The sequence below is a fragment of the Aspergillus caelatus genome (genome assembly GCF_009193585.1).
Source record: "Aspergillus caelatus strain CBS 763.97 unplaced genomic scaffold BDV27scaffold_28, whole genome shotgun sequence".
Classification (NCBI taxonomy): Eukaryota; Fungi; Ascomycota; class Eurotiomycetes; order Eurotiales; family Aspergillaceae; genus Aspergillus; species Aspergillus caelatus.
Window position 1 is genome coordinate 54994 of NW_022475291.1, and position 21373 is coordinate 76366.

Below are 21373 nucleotides of genomic sequence, written 5' to 3' on the forward strand. Positions count from 1 at the left end.
TCAACTTACTGTCCTCTCACTGTCCACACACATCATGAAGAACCATTGGCCAAACTACTATCCAATCATATGATAAGGTTCAATGCTATGGTGATCTTGGGATCTAATTGAGTTGTTTCCTACCACAACTACTCCGGCTCTGCAACCACTAAAAATCATTGGAAAAATGTTCTACCGTAACACGGATGCAACTTGGCAACGAGAGAATGAGAGGACCAGGGATGCCTTTATGAGCGACGCAACTACTACTTTCAACCTTCAGGTGAATGGATCGACACGTCCGGCGTATTTCTGTGTTGATTGACTCAGTACATACAACAGCCACAAACATTCAACTAACCACACATATGCCTCACCATGAGTATGCTTCCTCAAAATACTCAATCCCTTCATACCCTTTTTTCAGTATACTATGCACACTGCGTCTAACCTCATCCGACATAATGGGAGATCCGCATGTGAGCACTGCCATTCTGTGCTTCACAATCTGCGCTTCTGTAGCGGCACCATGAATAATGTTCTCAATATTCGGGCGCCCACGCTCAATACGCAATCCCCCATCATTGTCAGCAGCAGCGCAGTGGCTATCACAGCCTTTTGTGCAATAGAAACGCCCAGTAAATCCTTCAAGTTTTAGTGCACCGGCAAGTTCCCTACCACGCAGCTGCTCCATAAATTCATGGCCACGACATGCCCAGACCAGAGTAAGGTTCGAAGTCTGGGTTTTGTTATCGTCAGACCTCCTGTAGCCTGTCTTCGGCGATCTAGAAACGTGATCTTGAATGTAAGGTACTGCTGTTGCGATGCCGGTACCCCCAACAACCATGAGCACAGAGCCGTAGTGATACAACGGAATTGTATGACCGTAAGGGCCTTCCAAAGCTATGGGAATAGAGGTTTGATAATATCCGTTATCAGCACTATCGTCAGAGGACGATGAGCCTAAACACTGGTTTTTCAGTCGCTTTGTCCAACCGTTATAAGGACGAATCCAGAAAACAAGGTTTCCAAGGGTGGGGTCAGTGGTAACATCCGGGGGTCTCCTGTGTAAACATCTCTGTAGTGGTTGAAATGAATGTGTTCTTCTCGTTGAGGGCTCCACTCATAGAGTGGGAGACTTCTGGTGCTTCAGATGAAGACGTTAATGGCGAGGTTGTGTTTGGTGCTGTGCAGGCGCCGACTGTAAAAGGATGGTTTTCCCAGCCACGCCAGCTGAACAATTGATATAGGTGGAAGTAATGTCCTGGTAAAGGCCGGATTGATCCACCTGCTTGGATATCTAGTCGGATGACATCAGCGTCTTTACAGTACGTTGCCATTGCTGTGGTTGTTTGCACATGCCCTTTGGTAGAGACGCGGATGTTGCAATATGCGAGGCGTACGATGCGCAAGAACCGATCAAAGCACCATATGGCAACCACTGGCCAGAGATAGGCGTTATACTTAGTTCCGAAAACCGAAGTATGTCTGTTATATTTTGTGAGTCAGTTTCGCATTTGCTAGAGGCATGGACTGGTGGGGGGGGCATAAGGACGCACTGGAAAACAGCAACAAGAAAGGGTCACTGCAAATAAGATGTGTCCAATCAAGAATAACTCATAACATTTAGTACGAATGCAGGGGATGGAGAGGCCGCAAAGTAGCCCCATCATAACGGCACCCTAATATATTAGCGGAAGGAACTTGAGGTGACTGAGCTCAGACCCACAATAATACCAAACTTGAACCAGAGAACATGCAGTCCGTCCTGTTAGTAGGGCCCTATATGAGCTTTGTTAGCTGTATGGCTACTTCAGACATATTTCAAAGTCCCTACCGTAGATCGTGTCCAAGACGGTATATGATATCGCATGTACAAAAGCAAATATGGCTGTGAGACGGCTTAAGTGTCGGTGGAAGGCATTAAAAGTGTTGAAACTCCAACCAGTGGCCCAAATGAAGATATTGTTCCGTCCAGCGAATAACCACACCCATGGCAAACAGGCATATGCGAACGTGCTAGTCCGTTGAGCAACGTACTTCCATGCCTGCTGCGAAATGGTTGGCATCCTATGAGCATGTTAGTCGACGTAGTACCACAGCATTTAAAAGCGCCCATTGCCCGTACGTGGCATTTGGAATGAAGATGTCGTGAAACCCAAAGTTGAGGATAATACACATGATCCAAAATCCCACGACCACGAGAATCTCCGGACGATTCGGGATGCTACATCCCAGGAATCGGCGTCGATGGTACGATCCGAGGGCTGCTGGGACGGCGATGTAAGCCTTCCAATAAAGGCTAAGACGATCATCACATATTCCAGCTTTGTCTGGTAACTGTTGTTCTCGCTTGCGCTCCACGTCTCCACTGCCACTTCCTTTGTAGATATGCCGCGATGAAGTCCATAAACGATGTAGTGTACCCATGAGCAAGATTACACCCCAGTAGCCCATTACACTCCAGCTCAACCGCGTTGATTTCGGTAATGCTTGGTCTTTCGCTAGCTGCGATACATAGTCAGTGGTGTTGACCAATTAACGAATCGAGAATATGTGTCTCACATAACTGTGGAAGGCAACGAGATAGTATGAGTGTGACAGTAATACAGTCGATGTCAGTATCGTTCTATTATATTGACTGGGATCAACATGCGGAAGTTCTGCTAAGTATGAACTCGTTGTATTGTTCGATATCGCATCAAGATTCAATGGACTGCTGAGTCCCTGACAGTAATCTTCCCACAAATTTACCCCAGCAGACAGCTCCTCTTCCGAACAGTATAGCTTTGCGGATGTATAGATGGACTTGACTTGTGCAGGGTTGTTGCATGCAGCATTTTGTGAGTAGGAGCCAGACCATGTCAGGGTTGATAGTGATTCATAAATGGAATAAAAACAATATACATCCAAACTGGAAGCGGAGAGACCTCCCCAAGAGTGAGCGAGGCCTGTGAACGCAAATAGTGGAATGATATGATATGAATGCATTTTGGGCGAGAGACTGGCACTCAGAGATCCCTTCTTGGAGGTCCATACACCATTCGAGAATCTTCAACTACCTTGCTTTTATATGTTGCTTTCCACGTACCCCCTCCCATTTTCTCCTCTCTAAATTCAAATACTAGTGGCCATCGGGTCCTATCTTTTGTGAATATGAGGAACCTCATTACCATCAGAAGAGGGAAATTATAATGCGTGGGGCCCAGGGCCGTGGCGAATTGCACCTCGCGCTTCAGTTCCATCTCGAAGCCAATTCTTGGTAGGGATTGGGTGAAGTAAAAGTGGGCTCCCTTTTCGTATTGGATAGCACATCAATAACCCACGCAGATCACGCTCCGTTCACAAGATTTGCGCCATTCAATGACAGCCTCTGCTTTCATTTCTCTCGAGCCACCCCTATATCCCAGCTCACTATGGGGTATAAGCGATCGAATGAGTATCACCAGTAGCACTATTATGTAAAACATACTTTTCATAAAGTACGAACGCATGATGGTTTATCAGATCGTCGATCAGATTAATAACTGGTCCCACATTTCTATGCTCGGCTTCCGAGTGTATCTAAGGTGCGTCGATCATCCCATCTCAAAAATTTAGATTGGACGATAATCTCGCAGATCTCACCTGAGATAACTTTACCTGAGTACCCAGTCTATTGAAGGTTCTACGCGTGATGAGAAGCAAGATCGTCTCTTAAACAATATATTTGAGTTAAATAACAACTGGCTTACATGCATTTACTTGAACATGTCTACTTCTAAACCAGGTGGTCGACTACTTTTCAACGACCTCGTCAAGGAATGGATATTCTCACAATTAGAAGACTTTCATCGTACCGAGCCTCGGTGCTAGATTCACTGAGCACAGGGATATTATGATCAGCAACTACGACTAGGTTAGAGTGAATATTCGAAAGATTACTCAGTCATGACTGGCTTAGGCTTTCCTCCGATACCCAGAAAAAGCCAATTCTAGACAAGCTTCGGATCAAAAATATTTCATCCTAGGGCTCCCCACGTACGGAAGATGCCGCACCTATCTACCCAGTAGAGTGGGATACGTTCGAGCGCCGACCACTATCATGGCGCCTAGCCGCACAGATAATAAAGAATGATAATTAGAATGTCATTTTGAGCTCCTGGGACTTCAAACTCAAGCATTTTTGTCAGCGATGTCATTCCAGTTGTCTAATGCTGAGAAGCCAGTTTGAGACGACTCGACACACCTAGCTGACTGTATTCTTACCCCTCTCTCTATTGTTGTCGTGTGATTCTCAGAAGCCAGCAACTTTGGTTCATCTGCATCTTAACGCGGGGTGATCAATGGCTCTGCAGGTCCTTAAACCAACATGTTTCAGATCAGTACATCCACAGTGATATGCATTACCTCTTCAATGTAAACTGAAACCATGCCATTGCTATTACGAGCTGTCTTAGTCAACAAGGACAGTGTCACAAAGTGCATCGTTTGCCCTACCGGCTACTGCGAGTACCAATGGCCAAAGTGACTTTCGAGAGAGCTGTTCATATTGATGATCTACCCATGATAAAGGATTTCCAACAATGTCTTTATATGTTACGGTACCATGGCTGCATTCGTGTCTCAAGACCAAGACCTGGTTTCTTGATCGGCATGATGTGTGAACTAATTGTAGGAGGAACAGGTACCGCTATGGGACATAAGACCATACTTTGCCGCTGAACTTCAACCAAGTTTCCATAGTCTAGTGGTTAGGACGGCGGTCTCATAGCAATATGACAATTCCTATCTAAAGGAGTTGCAATCCGCAAGCACGAGTTCGATTCTCGTTGGAAGCATTCTTTTTTCTTATTATTTTGGCTTGTTGTGAGTGAGCCCACCTCTCCTGTTGTTCGAGGATAGCTGACCGCGAAGCCAGGCTGTTAATATGCACTGAAGCTACACAAGTTTTACAAGAGGGATGCTACCCTGTCGACATTAAGCCTCCAAATCCCCAGCCGGCTTAGTTCATCCACCTGGCGACATCCCAGGGATTATCGCGATCTCAATCGGCGTACTTGAATATTTTGATCGTCAAACACATCTGGCTGTGGACATGTAATCGCGGTCCGCGACAGTAGGTCTTAGTTTCCCCCCTCTACTCGGGTCTACTTCGGGGGTTAGAAAGGGCAGTCCGGACTTTTGAGGTAGAGATAGCACGCACAGTAAGTGACCAGGCAGTATATAGAGTATACTATGTACCAGTTGTGTATGTATGCAAGGAGCTGCGCTGCTGGATGAGTGTATGAAGAAGACTATGTAGCAGACAAAAATCGAAGCTGGTTGGTATGTGGACCTGAACCTGATCGCAAGCTATTTGAACGAAGTATACGGACTGTATGGAGAAAGGGGGAAAGAATGAAAGATTGGCATAAAAAAGAATGCTTCCAACGAGAATCGAACTCGTGCTTGCGGATTGCAACTCCTTTAGATAGGAATTGTCATATTGCTATGAGACCGCCGTCCTAACCACTAGACTATGGAAACTTGATATATTATTTGGTCTTGACATTAAGCTACATAACCCTAGTAATTTATACGGCCTATACCAATAGTTGCGCCAGGTACTTCAGTCTTTTGCTTGTATCCTTCTTTCCCTCTATGTTAGATTGTATCGATGTGTTTTGAACTGTTATGTGAATTAACCTATAATTCTCTTATTACTATCGTTCTTCAAGCGCTGAATATCTAGTACTCACACAATGTTGCCTTGCTGCCAAGTAGATATATATATCACTTTTGTGGGTCCACATGTATTTGCTGATATGATCCAGGATAGGATATTTTTAAAGTACATCACCAAGCATACTTCTACCAGATGGCTCACATCCGTCACATACCGAGTAACCAACCAATTACCAAATAGAGTCACATATGGACAAGAAAGGTAGCACCCCCTCCTTACGAGACGCAGAAGGCTCGACAAGGATCACACGGCAAGAATAACACAGTCGAGCGTCAAGGTCAAACGCAACAGGAACAGGTAGCTACTTATTTCGAGATTTAACTCTAGACATATAGGAAGGCCGAAACCAAAGTACTACTACAGAGGAAAAGCTCCATATGAGCCAAGCCAATAACCCCGCCCAAGAGACTAAAGTTGCAGTGTATCCCATATAGAGATAGAATATCAATACCGAGTCACTGATAAGTTAGTCTGATAACCCCTCCTAGAAACTAAGACTGCAGTACTGACACGCCTGAAGCCCGATATGTAGGAGAAGGAAAAAGCCTCCGAAGCTGTACAGCATCTCTAGTCGAAAGATCACCGATAACAAGATGCCCTACATCAATCACCCCTATGGGGAACAACATCACCACATACTGGCCATGTCTCCCAATAACGCTCGGCTCTAATGCCCTAAAGATACCTTAAGCCAATCAGCAGATCAAGAAAGCATTCGGCTTGGGTCTACTGAGAAGCTTGGCTGGTACGTCAGAAATAGTATCGCTGGTAAGGATAGGTTATTGGTTTACTAATATGGGGTTTGATCTGTACCAAGTTACACCTGGCAGATATCTCGTAGACATGAAGCTGTGTGTCAGGTCAGGATCTAGATGAGTGTTTTTTTACAGAGTGATATGGCCGTTGGCGAATTGCATTGTGAACCTGGCATAGCACGAAACAAGATGCCTTGCTTGTCCACTAGAGCGCATATACTGGATACTTCAGCGCTAGCTGAGACCCAGTATAGATACTAATCTGCCAGCCCTTACGCCATCCCTCCTCCTTGCCATATAGACCCTAGTGTCCCGAGAGGGCTGGGGTTGAACACATCATTCCCTTAGCGGTAAAGTTGGCCTATCCACATTGAAACCCCACAGAACAAAAAAACGAGACTACACAGTACAGGAGAAGTGGAATTGATAGAACTTAAACCCTGGATCCTCTATGTGTCCCATATCGCCTACCTAGTCATAGCCCCCCTGGAGTGTGGTACGGTTGACGGGAACCGCCAAGTGAAATCTAGTCTAGCCTCATGCTATAGATATCTATCCTCACAAACACCAGGTACTTTCCTTTTGTCTATATCCAAACTCTGTAGAAAATGTTAATTAGGCCCGGGAATTCTGGTAGTCATATCTGAATGTCCATCAACATATGCATGATGAGGTTGAAGTAACAATACTAATCGTGGCATAGTCGACGATCAGTATCACACCGGCAAATTTACCCTAGCAAAATGTAATAGAAGCCAGAAAGCGTGAATTGGTCATCTCCACCTCCCGATCCAGAGAGAGCAACCAAAATAAAAAAAAAAAAAACGACCGACCTGGGACTCGAACCCAGAACCTTCAGTTTTGATCTATTGACCAATGGCCTACTAGGAGACTGACGCTCTACCATTGAGCCAGCCGGCCTAGGATCTATTTAATAATCGACCAAATTTGACATTATCAGCCTGATTTAAAGTTTGGCCAAAAATCGCTCCCATACGTTGATTGAACGCCGTGTTTCTGGAGGTGAAAGTATATTATGGAAGATAACCTGGCGAGTTATTCCCGTGGCAGGGTGGAAGATTAACATTTATGTTATGGTGACCAGTTGTTTCGCCCAGGGTATATTAACCCTCAAACCACTTTCTTACCAAGAAGCGAGAAGTATCGTACACACAAATGTAACCAGCCAAGAAGCACCGTTATTGTCTCTCTTCTAACATCAAGTTATATTGAGCACACAAAATACAGATGCGTATGATATAGAAGATGTAAGAGTATCTTTTAATGCATGAAAGAAACGGACGCGACGAAAACACCCGAACGTGAAACCATTATTTCTTGCCCTTCTTCTTCTTCTTGCCTGGGGACGCCGGACTCCCAGGCTGATCATCAGCCTCGACCAAAACAGCATCGTCATCGCTTCCAGTTACTGAGGACGGTGCACCAGATGACTCGGGGGTCTTTGTTGCAGGGGTGGAGTTGCTGGTCGTAGTAGGAGTCGTGTCAGCTGGAGCTTCGGTATTTTGTGAAGGTGCGGTGGAAGTAGAGTCCTCGGCGTCCAATTCCTTCATGAATCCTTCCTTGATGCTGGCTCTCTTCTTTTCCCACCATTGTCGCTCCTCATCCAACTTGGCCTGCTGCTCTGCGATGCGCTCGCGGTAGAGGGTGTTGTTCATCATTTCATTGGCAGATTGGAAAATCGTTTGGCCCCAACCAGGTACATATGCGTTGGCCTATGTTCGAACCATTTAGTGACCACACCCTCAAGATGTCCGAAAGCAAAGCACAAGGAGAGAGTAACTAACCTCAGAGACAACATCGCGAACCTCATCCTCCATCTCCTTCTCCGCCCTCTGGAACCGTTGCCACAAATCATCACCCACACTACCACGCTGAAGCAGCACAGCTAAAGCTTGTTTCTGACTGCGCAGGGCCAAAACCCGTTTAATATCTTCCTCTGCACGTCTTAAGAGCGCAGCCTTAAGCACCGACTCGGGTACAGCGGGCGCCTTCTTCTCCTTGGAAGAGGTCGCAGGCGGGTCAATGTGAAGAAGGGAGAAGTAGATATCTCGTTGGAGATGAGCAGGGAACCATGCTTCTAGAGAGAATGCCTTTTCTATATGTCCGCGAGGGGCGTTGGTTAGTATACTGAATGAACGTGGCTTTTATGTAAAAGGTGCTGGACATACGGGCTTTGCGTTTGCGGTATAATGAGGAGAACGTTGCCAGGGAGCCGATCAGGACGCCTAGGTAGGCGAACGGCACGGCAAGACTGAGCCAGTTTACCATGGTGTTGTATAGGACAGATATGGTTGTACTGGAATAGCGATCGAATGGAATTTAAATGTCGGCGGGGAGTATTTAGGCTGGGGTCATAATATCGTCACTGGTTGTGGTGTAAAACCTTTGCAGCGCTGTCTGCAAATAATGTTGAAATTTAAAATTGCGCGCGACACCAAGCAGCACAATGTCGGAGTTGTATGAGGGAGGGAGAAACAATTTAATGTTCTCGCCGCAGGAAAGGGAAATCTGGTGAGGCGGTGATGATCGCACTCCGGGAAAGGACAGGCTGGTGTCTTGGCCGCGTCACATGTTCACTGCCATACAAGTATACGTTCAATTCTCCAGGGTCTATCAAACTCAACTCTAGTCACTGATGCTGATGCATTTTATCTACAAACTTGTCCACAAATTTTGAAACAGATGAGATGTTTTAAAGCATACATGCACGAGCTCACGTTCGCACAAAAGAAAACAAACCGGCCCTTAAAAATCCGTAGTACCAACCAAAAAAGAAACATACCGCAGGCTTTCAGAACAGCCATTTCGTAGATAATAAGCAAGATAAGAAATGTAAACAAGATAGGTATAATCTGAGAGTAGAAGATAAAAAGAGGATGAAAAGGAAAAAAACAAACAAAAAAGTCCTAGAGCCAGCATTGACTTCATTACACAAGTCCATTGACAAAGCACGCAAACACCCCTAATTCAACCCTATACCAAGCGAAGAGGAAAATAATGGGCAGGAAAGAAAGAAAATGGAGAAGGAGAGAGGGTGAGGGAGGGGGACCGAGGGGTGGAGGCAAGGAAAGAAGAGAGCATTAAGGGTTCTCTTTCTCTTGACGGGGGTAGCAATATGGTTATAGGTGTTCAAATGATGAACCTAATTGTTCCTTCGTCCTTTGACTGATAGGACCAATTTCCTGCATCACCTGCATGTCTTCGAGGATCTCATTAAATGAGTCACGAATGCCAGCGGCCACTTTGCTGCGGTTCCATTCACCACGCGTGCGCCACAGATAATCCATTAGGCTAGTGTTGATCTGCTCAAGTTGCTCCACCGAGCAACCACTGGTCCGCTGGGTGAGCTGCTCGTGCAGATTCTGGATGTACTCAGGGTCCACGATTAGCTTTGGTGAGTGGTCATCATCGTTCAGTATCGAATGGAGATTGACTGGAGGATGAGAAGACGGCTTCGTAGATTCATCGAAAAGAGGCACGGGTGGCTGTGTTTTAAGTTGTGACTGACTGCCATTCACATGGTATTCGGGTTGCGAGTCTGCGTTTCCGGGGAGAGACTCACGGGGTCTTGGTGACGGCTGGCTGCTGTCACCTTGCTGCGTGTCTGGTAGATGCTCTTCTAATCCCACCCGGTCTGGGTATTGGGTAAGGTCAGGGAAATCGTGCCTTATTGCTTGACCCGCTATGGGGCTTTGTGTATAGTTTGGACGGAGAGATGATTGATCCGACGATTTTTGGCCCGATGTTGTCTGCGTAGTGGAAGCTTCGTTGGCGTAATCGTGTGGCTGAGATCCCGGAGCCATTGGGGTCATCGGCCCCTTCTGTGAGAAGCTCGAAAGACCTGATTCGCGGCGTATTTGTTGGGAAGGCGCTGTATGGGAATACGGTGGTTTTGGCTGCGCAGATGGCCCAAATGAACTGCCCTGCGTGTCTCTTGTGCCTGAGTGGTCCTCTGAATTAGTCATGTAGACATCACCGTCCCCATCTGGTCTCGACTCATGTGAACCGTTGCTTGTCGGTCCATGGGCGCTCAGATCATTAAGATCTGAGCTTCCGCTTTGATGGTAGCCGTTGGTCAAGAAGCTTGCCGTTGATTGTCGTGTCGGCGTCACCGGTCTGGCCTGCTCCTTGGGAGCGAGGTCGGGGAACGTCTCGCCTAGTACCACAGGGCCACTCGACGGACCGGACTCAGTATTACCATGCGGTACATTATGGTTCGCCGTATGACCCAAAAAGCCTCCCTTTTCCGCTTCCTCGGCCCTCTTAGCCTTTTCAGCTGCGGCCTTCTCCCTTTCTAGTTCCCGAATGTAGACATTTTCGCATTCTGCGACGAGCTGCGGCTCGGCCTGCTCGATGGTGGAAATATCAACTTCAACGTTAGACAGAAGCTCGTTGGCTCTCAAGATTCTCTCTTGATCGCCAGTTTGTCGTGCATCTTTGGCTAGTCGCTTTATATCAGCTAGGAAGTCACTGGGCCGTTTATAGTATCCATTGGAGAGGCGCTTTTCGATGGTAACGATTTCCATATTGTAGAAGAATTTACCCGACACAGTTTCCCAGAGCCCCGGGACGCCGTGCTTGTCATAAGCCTTCTCGAATGGCCGGAAGGTAGTCCGCTGTTCAATCGGTAGATCGCTTGTGACGATGTTCGGATCCTCTTCTTCCCAGAGGTACCGGATCTGAGACTCATCGATCACACCGGTTCTGAACCGTTTGTACTTCTTGATCTGGTCCATGATAGGCTGGATCCTGATCTTCAAAAGATTCAGCGTTTGGTGATCTTTCTTTTTCTGAGCTTTTAGCTGCTCCTTGGTGAGTGGCATTGTGGGCTTTGGCGGAGGCGGAGGCGCAACCTCCAGGGTCTCGAGTACCCTCTTCTTACGGTTCTCAGGATCCGGAAAATGTGCTGGCGAGGTTTTGATGTACTCGACTACCTTACTGAAATACTCGTACCGTGCCTCATTTCCTGGTGCTTTCAAGTCGTAGAAGTTTCTCTTGGAAAACCCAAACATTTGCCGCAGCAACCCGGTGTCCGTTTCTTCTCCAGTTAGCTCCTGGACTCCGAGAAGCAAGACAGGATCAGTGGGAGGGATTGACCGCAGCAAACCCAAGAAAGTGGAGAGAACGGCTTGCCCAACGGTTTCGAACCAACTTTCTATGTTGGGAATGTAGATTACACTTGGCCTATGCCTCTTTACCTCTGCAAAGAGCTGTATGACAGCTGCTTCCGGGGACCGAGTCGAATCACTAAGGAGAGTCGGCAAATCGAACGATTGCACGTGCAATCCTTCAAAGTAATGCAGCATGGCAGCCGCCAAATACTGTTGACCCATGCCCATCAGTCCGCGAAGCAGCATTCTGGGCCTGAAAACTCGCGACCGGTCGAATTCCTGCTGCATCTGCTCACGTTGGAAGCTTCCCGCGCCCTCGGGCTCTTCAAATTGTGCTTCTTCCAGAGCAGTGAGCCGCTTTCTTTGTGGAAGAATTTCGGAGAGAAGGGCTCTAATGTCCGCCAGAGGATGACGTAGTAAGGGTTCGACTTCCTTGGGGAGCGGTGAGGCCCCGGATGAAGTGGACCTCTCTGATGATGGAACCATCTTCTTGATGGCGAGCATGAAGTCCTTCGGGGTGACATCGATGTTCTTCGGATCGATAAGCAGCTTCCTATCGGATTTGTAAATTTGGGGATATCTTCTTTGCACTGCGTTAAGGGCGGCTTCTGTGCAAAGAGCACGAAGGTCGGCTCCTCCATAGCCCTTGGTGATCTCAGCCAGCTCATCCTTTATATGGCCCGGAAGAGGTGGATCCCAGCCCTTGGTATGAATATCGAGAATAGCGCGTCGACCTTCGGCATTCGGCAAGGGGAAGTAGAACTCTCGATCAAAACGACCCGGACGGCGTAAAGCAGGGTCAATCGAATCAGGTCGATTGGTTGCACCAATAACAATGACCTGACCACGGCCATCCATACCATCCATCAACGCTAGCAGAGTAGAGACGATAGATGCATGGATCTGTTCCTGCTTGCTTGATCTCACAGGAGCCAGGCCTGGAGGTAGGCAAGTCAGTAATGTTACTAGGACCCGTTCTTCAGGTGTCGTTCACTTACCGTCAATTTCGTCGAAAAAGATAATGCTAGGCTGTGTTTTACGAGCTTCCTCGAATAGCAGTCGCAGCTGCCTTTCAGCCTCTCCTACCCATTTGCTTAGTGCATCAGCTCCTTTTCTCATATAGAATGTGACTTTACGACCCTCGGAGCTGACACTGTTCGCTAAGGCCCTGGCCAAAAGTGTTTTACCCGTTCCAGGAGGACCGTGGAAGAGAACTCCTCTAGGCGGCACGATGTGGAAACGTTGGAAGATCTCCGGGTATAGCAGAGGAAGGGACACCATTTCCTTCAACTGATCAATATGTCCCTGCAAGCCTCCAACACTATCGAAATTGACACTCATATCCACACCTAGTGGATCTGCATCCGCAAGCGCCTGCTTATCCTTGACTCTGCCCAGGTTTGCTGGTGTCCCTGAGAGACCCTGCGTAGCGTCGTGTGTTTGAGTCTGGCCGGGGAGAAGACCAGCGCCGTGTGGCCCAAGAGCGGATCCCACACCGGCGACGGAGCCACGCGGGTGATGCAACCCTTCATCATCGCTGCTATCACTGTCAACGCCTCCAGTCGCAGCAGGTGCTCCGGGCGGAGCCAGAATCGCAGCTGGGCCACCACCTCCGAAAGGCCCGTAAGTAGGGAATAGGGTGCGTTGCCAGCTACCGCCGCCGCCACCCCCGCGGCCACCACGGCGTGAGGGAGACTCATTGACTTCATTCTCGGCTTCCTCGATCGGTAGAATTAGGTCCGGCCGTATGATTCGATAATCCACATCTTTGCGGCTGCGCCGAGGTTTTTCATACACAATATCCGTCTGCAATCTTCTACGAGGTCGGCCACCCCTCAGATCCTCAAGTTCTTCTGCGAGCTCTTCTGCAATGTCACCTGCCGCTTCGGATTGCCCACGAGATCGAGACGCCCTCTTGCGAAGCCCAGGACGCCGTCCGGCGGTGCTGTCCTCTTCATCATCGCGTGCTTGACTGGCTTTACGGGGAGAGCCGTTGGATTTTCCGTTCTGGGATACCTCATCGTCATCGTTCGAGTCTTCCTCCTCGGGTTCAAAGTCGCTCTCCTCATCATTTGGTCGCTTGCGTTGAGAACTCTTCGGTTTCTTTCGGCTGGAGCGACGAGGCCCTGAGGGTTCCTCTTCATCTGGCTGCTCGGGCTCATCGATTTGCTGGCTTCTGTTTGGACGAGTTCTTCTCCGTGTTACTGGGCCCTCATCTTCGTCTTCATCCTCTTCGTGCTCAGCACCTTCGTTCTCAGACTCCGGAACAAATCCCTCGTCAGCTTCTGCCGCTCCTTGCTGGCCACCCCCAGCGGATATGGGCCCTTCTTCGAAGCTGGCCTGCGCACTTTCCATAATCTCGATCTGAGAGCCTTTGATTTCTGTGGTCTCTTCAATATACTCCTCTTGCTTCTCCTGAGTCTCTTCATCCTCTTCCATAACCGTAGGAACCTGCTTCGATGAGCGAGATCCGCGGCGATTTGGTCGTATTACTTCAGCCTCTGGACTATGTGTACCTCGTTCGACTGTTTCCACATGGCGACCTGAGTTCGTGAGCGCGTAAATGTCTTCCGACGCGCCCCGTGTACGTCGGGTGACTCGTCGGTTTCCTTGGTCCTGTTGTGGCTGTCGCTTCAAAGCATCACCCAATTTCAGCGTGACCACGGCAGTTTTGCGTTTCTTTGGTGACGCATCTTCTGCTTCATTGTCGTCCTCGATGCTACTTGAATCGGCTTCGTTATAAAGTGGTCGGTTCGTGGCCGCCCTTCGCGCGACTAGGCCTCTTGCATTCCTCTGAGCGTTGACATCAACTTCTTCCTCCGACTCTTCATAAGATAATTCCTCATCCTCACTGAAGAAATCATCATCGTCAGACACAATGTCATCGTCGGAACGGCGACGAGCTCTCTTCTTCGATGGCTTGGCCTTCTTCCTCGACTTGGAACGCGAGACAGAGCGGCGGGATGAGCGAGGGTGGTCGCTGTAGTCGTCATCGTCCGAATCGGACTTGTTGGCGATTTCTTCGATTGAGCGCTTCATACGAGCCATGGTATCGCGCCAAAAAGGCTTGAGGTTTGGATCTCTTTTGATGATCGCCATGTGAGCAAAAACGGAATGGTTTGAGACAAATTGCCATGTGATAGGTCATTGAAGACACGAGAAATTCGCGCCAGGGGAGGCTGATGGGGATGTAGGGATATCGATGGCACTCACCAAGGATTGAGTGAATGGAAAAGTAGAACGTATTGTCACGTTAAACAAAAAGTAAACAGACCCAAACAGACACTGCCATTCAGCACAAGACAATGCTATTGTTTCTCATGCAATCAGACAAAGACCTAAGCTCCCTTGCAGACACGATACATCAATGTTGGGGGAACGATGTGCCGCCCGTGGACAAGAAACGGTTATATATACCACGGGGCTACGGCGAAGCGCAAAGCGCAGGGCCCCGGGAGAGAGAAATCGCAGTGAATCTCACGACAAAGGCCGATACGGGAAGGAAAGAGCCGATCGCATCCAGTGAGTGAAAAACAGGAGATGGCGCACAAGAATCAAAAACGAGCGAAAAACGAAACGGTCAAATGGGCCAAAATCCACGCTGCCACACAAGTAACAAACATCGAATAGACAGGCGTGGGACAAGAAGATCGAAGGGCGGAAAGATTCGCGCACGCCTTTTGCCTGGCCTTCTCCAGCCACAGCTGGCCGTCCGGCTAGTCCTGCCATTCCCGGGGTCACGAGCCACAGACTCGCGCCGCAGCTAGTCCTCCTTTGGGGTTAGCGCTCCGGTGCACGTGCCTTCATCCGCGTCATTTTGCCCATTTTGCTCCACGGCAGCAGCAAACACTACTCCGTACCGTCGATTTTCCGTTGGTGTAAAAACACAACAGCTCAACCCTTTCATCATCCTCCCTTTGCCGCACCATCACTCTCTCTTCCCACCCACGTAGAGCCCACTAGAAACCATCTGTAAGCCTAGTCACAATAGAGCTCCAAGCTTCGATGCGCAGATTCGGTCAATATCGACCGCTCTCCGACCGGATTTCGCCGTAGTCCAGGGCGCAAAACCGAGGTGCCAAAAGATGGAAGAAGGAAGGAATAAGTCGGTCAGGAACCTCGACCTTTCCCCAGGTCCTCGAAGCTTATCGTCCTTAGGCTCCTCCCCGCCTGTCCATCATGATTTAATGCAGAGCCGCTTGCCTAATGCGGCTTTAGCGACTACTCTGTCATGTGATCACTGAGTCATCGATCCTTCTTCCATCCACGACTCAGTTTGACTTGTATATATATATATATACACCCCGGAGAACCCGAATCAATACACCACCTTTAATCTCAGTCCTAAAACTTGACCAGACAATACCTATTTCCCCACCCAATATGTTTCGCCGGCTGCCATTAACCCGTTCCCCGCGATCCTGTTTCGTCTTTACTGCGTCCCCATCTCGCAGACCATTTAGCACCACTGGGACCAACTTGAACACCAACGAATCCAGTTCGTTCAAAGAAGGGGTAAGTGCTTCCTAGCTTTTGTTGTCGTCATTGTTGTAAGTTAAGTCATGGACCCATTAAGGCAAGGTCTCCGTAAACAAAGACACTTTCATATTACCTTCAAGTTTGGAAGGCCAAAGAACCATATCCCAAAAAAGGCTAACTCATACCAGGTATCTCGGTACAAACTCTTCGCAAGTCCGTTTGCCAAGGTCTTCTTGGGAGCCATTTTCACCTACCAAGTGATTTACTGGACATGGCTGAAGCTTGAAATGGATGAGTCGAAATATATCAAGAATCGTATGTGCTTTTTGAATTTTCCTATTGTTTTTCTGTTCTTTGCTTCCCGCATTGTTCCTAACAATTCTTCGCAGAAGAAGTGGCGACTCTGGAGAAGCAGGCTAGGGAGCTGACGGGCACTCAAAAATAAGGGATTTTCATCTTATCCTACGCGAACATTGTATTGTATATACCCCGTATGTCAATGTAAGATCTGACGTTACTTTCATATCATTTAGAGCTAGTTTGGTAGGCTCAATATGTATGTACGGTATTTTTTAAGAGGATTCTATATATCCATTAGGCCGAGGCTGGCGCTCACTCCCACAATTGCCACAGAAGCTATGAGGACAATATAAGCATTGAGCGGTATAAGACCAAGAAAACGGACCCTGCATACACTGACACTGTTCTTGGGTTAGCCTATCTTTCGTCTCCAAAACCAACTGATCTGGAATGACTTACGCAGTAGACGAGGTTCCCATAATGGGATTGAATGGCATCATCGGTCTTATATCTTTTCTCCATAGCCGGAATATCTGCCCGAACGTAGTAGTCTGACGACGGTTGTGGGGCGGAAAATTTGCGTTTTCGTAAGTTCGTCTGGTCGGAAAGAGAGTTAAACATAGGAAAATTGTTTTCGAAAGGAGTGTTCACTTGGCGAAGTGAAAGATTATGTACTTGTTCTGGGGCCGCCATGGGGGTTTCATCCCGTGGGTTCTCGCCCTCAGAGTTACAGACACTGCCGACAGTCTCATCGTCGCTCACATCATCTGCTGGAGGCTCGCCATCTCCATCTTCGTGCGTTCCGATTCGTTCCTTTCCTTCGCTGCGTTCTCGGCCCTTGGTCAGATGCCCCGAAGGGAGGAGCCAATCCTCGATCCGCTCGCCATTTTTGAAGTGCTCAGAATCTATGTGATTGAAGCGCTCATTCCACGCGGCAAGGCCCTGGCCCTTTAGTGGGATAATGTCGCGACAGAAGCCGCACCAGAATTGCGACTGTCCGTGCGGTCCGATGCTGTTTTTGGCCAGTGCAGTCTGCACCTCATTATCTTCTGCATGGTGATGCTTTTTCAGGTGACGGGTATATTCTCCTTGGTCGTAGAATAGGCGAGCACAAGATCTATCCCCTTGCGTAGCATCGGGAAGGGTGCAGCGCCAACTCTGCAAGGGAAAATGCTGGGAGTTCTCGTGTCGTTTCCAGTCAGCTTTGCTACCGAAGGTCTTGCTGCATTTTTCAAATGTGCAACCGTACGGTCGCTCATGGCGCTTCTTATGTTTCCTGGAAGTTGAAATGTTAGGACTTTATTCCAGATAAAAGCGACGTATGTTCACCCACTTCATTTCGCAGCGCAAACGCGTGCGCTTTGTGCAGAATTCACATTGTATCCAGCCTTTTTTGTCGGACTTACTGTCAGGCACCGCCTGCGAAGCAGCCTGACTAGGTTCTGAGTTCCCGGACACCTGGTCTAAAGCTGCAGATAAAATCTTTTGCATCATCTCCCGCTTCTGATCGGACAGTCCGTCATCCCGCTTAAGTGTCTTTACTTTGTCGCCCATATGGTGACTATGTCTGCGCTGGCTGTTACCGCTATCATTGCTACTGCTGTTCATCATTCTTGCCATGACGTTGACCATGTTAGTAGCCATCTCGGATACCATGTTTTCCATACTATCAGGTTGGGAGTGTCCTAGCCGAGAAGAAGTAGAAGGCTCTAGGTCCGTGGTTGAGCTCAGATTGAGGGTCGTCAGGGCCGGTAGTTCAAGGCGCTGTGTAGTATCTCTTGCAGGGAGCCTTGGTGTACTATCCAAGGTAGAATATCTCCGTTGAGTCTGGGGGTCCTTAATTGGTTGAGGGCCTGACTCATTAGATGGCCGAAAGACAGGCGTATCTGGAGACCGCAAGCTGTAAAGGTCCTGACCGGAACCCCTTCTGACATATTCTGATTCAGAAGCAGCAACCGTGACCTCATCCGAGAAGCGGTCGGTAAAAGATGAAGGCTCAATTCGTGGCTTCACATAAGACTCATACCAATCATGCGACCTGGACGAGCTTAATGCTTGCTTTTTCTGACGCATTCATAGACAACTTACCTTTTCAGCAGTTCATTGGTATCCTCGTCATTGTGCATCCGGGAGAGATGCTGACGGAAGTTGTCCAACCGGGGCCATTCTTTACCTCGGCGTGGACAATTACGCCCAAAACACATGTACAACACTTTGGGCCCGCGCTCTGGTTCCTGTTTGTGGACGCACTTCTTATGTCGTGCAAGGTCATTGATGGTGCCGAAGCCTTCCTTCCGCGTACAACCGGGCTCGTCGCATTTGAACAGCTTTCTGTGTCTCGCTTCATGCTTCCTGCTGCTAGTCAACTTCATGGCTCTTCTGTATAGTAATTTTGGTAAAACATGCTTGAAGAGAGGAAGCATACCTCTTGTCGGATGGACACTTGCCCGTCCAAGGGCAGTTGGGGTAATCACATGTAATCACATCATGACACATTAAAGATGGTGATTCTGCTATCTCTAGCGCATCGACAACTGTGTCACCACATTGGGATGGACCGAGGTCCAGCATTGACGCTCGATCTTGTTCATGTTCATGCGGCGCCAAGAATGGGCTGCTGACGGAATCAACCGCGTAAGACGACGTGGTGACTGAACGCGTGGTACAGCTGCGACTGCAGTATCCCGAATCCGAGGGGTGGAAGCCGTTATAATGGCTGTCGCTCTCGGAAGTTGCGCTGTACTGTCCCGTCGAATTTTTGCGGCCACCCTCAGGCGTTTGCTGGAGCTTATTCGCGTTAGGAAACCCCCATGCCGACGTGTTCACCGGCACACCCGTTACTTGAAGCGGGTTCCACGCATCTTGATTGCTCGTTAACCGCGGGTGATGGTACTGAGAAACGTCCAAGCTGGGTTGAGGCGGTGGTGACGATGTTTGCTGGTGATGTGGTGGCCATTGGTTGAGCATAGATAGATGGCTGTGCGGGATTATTGCGGAGTCGGGACCGAACTGCAGGCCCAGAAAAGATGCTGGATCGCCTAGAGCGTATTCAGAGGTTACAAACCCATCCGATGAGAACTCTAGCTGCGGTGACGTTGGTGCGACCTGCCGGTCCAGCATGCCTTGGAGGATATCCGCCGAGTTGTCCCAAGTCAGTCTTTTGGGGTTAGGCTCCTAAGGCATAGTTAGTTCACTGGTCATATATTTCCCTGACAGTTGACAATTGAGGTAGGACTGAACGAGGCCGGACGACAGTCACATACACTCATAGCTGCCAAGTCGGCTGTCTAAAATGACCTTCCCGATAATCGTCTCCACGTCTAGGATGTATTGACAAGCCAAAGTAGTGGGGGATGATGCGTCAGGATAGCGCGTGAGTTGAGTAGCAGAGTGATTTATATAAATGTTTAAAGCGCTCACAGGCCATGGGTCTAATGTGACTTCTTTTAGGCACCATCCGTAGTCAAAATGGTCTTCTTGTAGAAATGATGATAGTTGAGACCAGACCAAACATAGTCAAAAAGGGAAGCCGATGAGAAAGTCGGGCAGTGAGGCTGAGTAAGTTCTGAGATGAAACATAGACTGGGATGGGACCGTGAAGAAGATCCGTTTTTAAATAGAACAAGGTTAATTAACACACTCCCTATATATAATTAATAAAAGAAACGACAAGGGAAGACGAGAGTGAGCGCTAATGTCAACGGCAGAAAAGAAGGGAAAGGATAGACGATGTGATCGACGGGCCGGTGGTGGACACTAACTAAGTCCATCGCCAAACCCCACGCGATAACGTGTTCAAACTTCAGAGAGAAAAGGGAAAGAAAGATTTCCACATTGACAGGACAGGAGAGAGGAGAAGGAGGGGGGGGGGGAAGAAAAACCCAAGAGTACGTACTGTCTGTGCATCCATACGAAGGGGCCAATCAGTGGGAGGTGGACTGCAGAGTCCATTAAAGCTGAGAAGTACACAGTATTGGAGGAATGGGGGATTGAGGATCTTCCAAAGAATGAAAGTTGATTGATTCTGTACTATTCTTGTTTGGGGGTTGAAGGGGAGATGAGAGCTGAGGAGGGGAAATTAACGTGACCGCTCTCAACCTTTCATTAAGATCTGTCATACATCGACGACAGAAAACAGAATTTTACTGATTCATTTCTTTTTTACTTTTTCCTTTTTTCTGAATGCATGCGTTCAGGTCGCATGTATGTACATACATATTGCTTTCATTCAGCTGCCATCTCACCATCCCCTTCCTTTCTTCCCAGATCAATGCCGTCAGATATGGCTCCAGGTACATAAAAAAAAAAAAAAAGGGAGAGAGAGAGAGAGAGAGAGAATGTATGTACATACAGGCTCCTAGCATGCAGTAGCTCATTGCAGAACAAGCTCTGTCGAGCTACCCCTGGATAGTCGGATCGGACGAGTAGAATGTGATTAGATTAGATAGAGAGGCATTACAGCCTCATAATGCCCAAGGTATGGATGTACCTATACGTAGGACCCTATCTCCATAGCAGTATGGACTATGGAGCATACAACTTCATTGTCCAAATGAGGGGGGGAAAGGGCGAAGACCCTTGGGCTTCCCACCGTCGATCTCCACATCGGGAATTGAGTCCCCGGGATTCGTCAGCTGAAACGAATGAGGTTCTTGACTAATGGCAGGTAAGCTACTTACTTAGTTCGGAATTCTCTTAAGAGAACGAAGGATGGAATGTAAGGGGGCTCCATGGCACGCGTGGTATGTGGTCCGTGATTGGCAATCGAAGGAAAATGAGAAGGACTCCATCGGCATCATGACAACCAGCATGAGAACCAATAACATAGGGACAACAGCGTGGCTGTGCCTGTAAGGATTACAAAGTTCCCTCAAAAAGACTTTATCATGCGAGAAAAAGAATTTTGAATTTTTTGATAATTAATAATTTATTTTCTTCTCGGAAAAGGGACATCGGCACCACATACCGACCACCACTACTCCTAGTACTACTGTTATACTTGCTAATCTGGGCTAATATAC

The 21373-nt window shown here is 48.2% G+C and overlaps 5 protein-coding genes and 3 non-coding genes across 8 annotated transcripts; 2 read left to right on the forward strand and 6 right to left on the reverse strand.

Annotated features, from left to right (window-relative positions):
• Positions 1–352: 352 nt before the first annotated feature.
• Positions 353–2970, reverse strand: BDV27DRAFT_142348 (ferric reductase family protein; the record flags this gene model as incomplete). The annotated part of the gene is made up of 7 exons (XM_032069942.1): positions 353–1057; positions 1119–1467; positions 1792–2049; positions 2108–2268; positions 2298–2350; positions 2394–2487; positions 2545–2970. The coding sequence occupies 7 exons, from the start codon at positions 2968–2970 to the stop codon at positions 353–355; spliced, it is 2046 nt and encodes a 681-aa protein (XP_031931036.1).
• A 1724-nt stretch (positions 2971–4694) lies between these two features.
• BDV27DRAFT_t44 lies at positions 4695–4799 on the forward strand. Its single transcript has one exon. It is a non-coding gene; the product is annotated as a tRNA-Met (tRNA).
• A 583-nt stretch (positions 4800–5382) lies between these two features.
• BDV27DRAFT_t47 lies at positions 5383–5487 on the reverse strand. The gene has a single exon. It is a non-coding gene; the product is annotated as a tRNA-Met (tRNA).
• Positions 5488–7266: 1779 nt separating this feature from the next.
• BDV27DRAFT_t46 lies at positions 7267–7362 on the reverse strand. Its single transcript has one exon. It is a non-coding gene; the product is annotated as a tRNA-Arg (tRNA).
• A 168-nt stretch (positions 7363–7530) lies between these two features.
• On the reverse strand, positions 7531–8941 carry BDV27DRAFT_122988 (Sec63 complex subunit SEC66). Its single transcript, XM_032065769.1, has 3 exons — positions 8631–8941; positions 8247–8557; positions 7531–8174 (listed from the first exon to the last, which is right to left on the reverse strand). Exons 1-3 carry the CDS (start codon positions 8728–8730, stop codon positions 7773–7775), a joined length of 813 nt encoding a protein of 270 aa, XP_031931037.1. The 5' UTR covers positions 8731–8941; the 3' UTR covers positions 7531–7772.
• Positions 8942–9427: 486 nt separating this feature from the next.
• Positions 9428–14846, reverse strand: BDV27DRAFT_57348 (chromatin segregase YTA7). Its single transcript, XM_032076982.1, has 3 exons — positions 14787–14846; positions 12572–14655; positions 9428–12511 (listed from the first exon to the last, which is right to left on the reverse strand). The coding sequence occupies exons 2-3, from the start codon at positions 14619–14621 to the stop codon at positions 9582–9584; spliced, it is 4980 nt and encodes a 1659-aa protein (XP_031931038.1). The 5' UTR covers positions 14622–14655; positions 14787–14846; the 3' UTR covers positions 9428–9581.
• A 1011-nt stretch (positions 14847–15857) lies between these two features.
• Positions 15858–16568, forward strand: BDV27DRAFT_122992 (uncharacterized protein). The gene is made up of 3 exons (XM_032065770.1): positions 15858–16088; positions 16241–16367; positions 16442–16568. The coding sequence occupies exons 1-3, from the start codon at positions 15957–15959 to the stop codon at positions 16495–16497; spliced, it is 315 nt and encodes a 104-aa protein (XP_031931039.1). The 5' UTR covers positions 15858–15956; the 3' UTR covers positions 16498–16568.
• On the reverse strand, positions 16569–20353 carry BDV27DRAFT_122994 (putative C2H2 finger domain protein). The gene is made up of 6 exons (XM_032065771.1): positions 19616–20353; positions 18778–19526; positions 18441–18704; positions 17686–18390; positions 16812–17628; positions 16569–16753 (listed from the first exon to the last, which is right to left on the reverse strand). The coding sequence occupies exons 1-6, from the start codon at positions 19619–19621 to the stop codon at positions 16625–16627; spliced, it is 2670 nt and encodes an 889-aa protein (XP_031931040.1). The 5' UTR covers positions 19622–20353; the 3' UTR covers positions 16569–16624.
• Positions 20354–21373: the final 1020 nt, after the last annotated feature.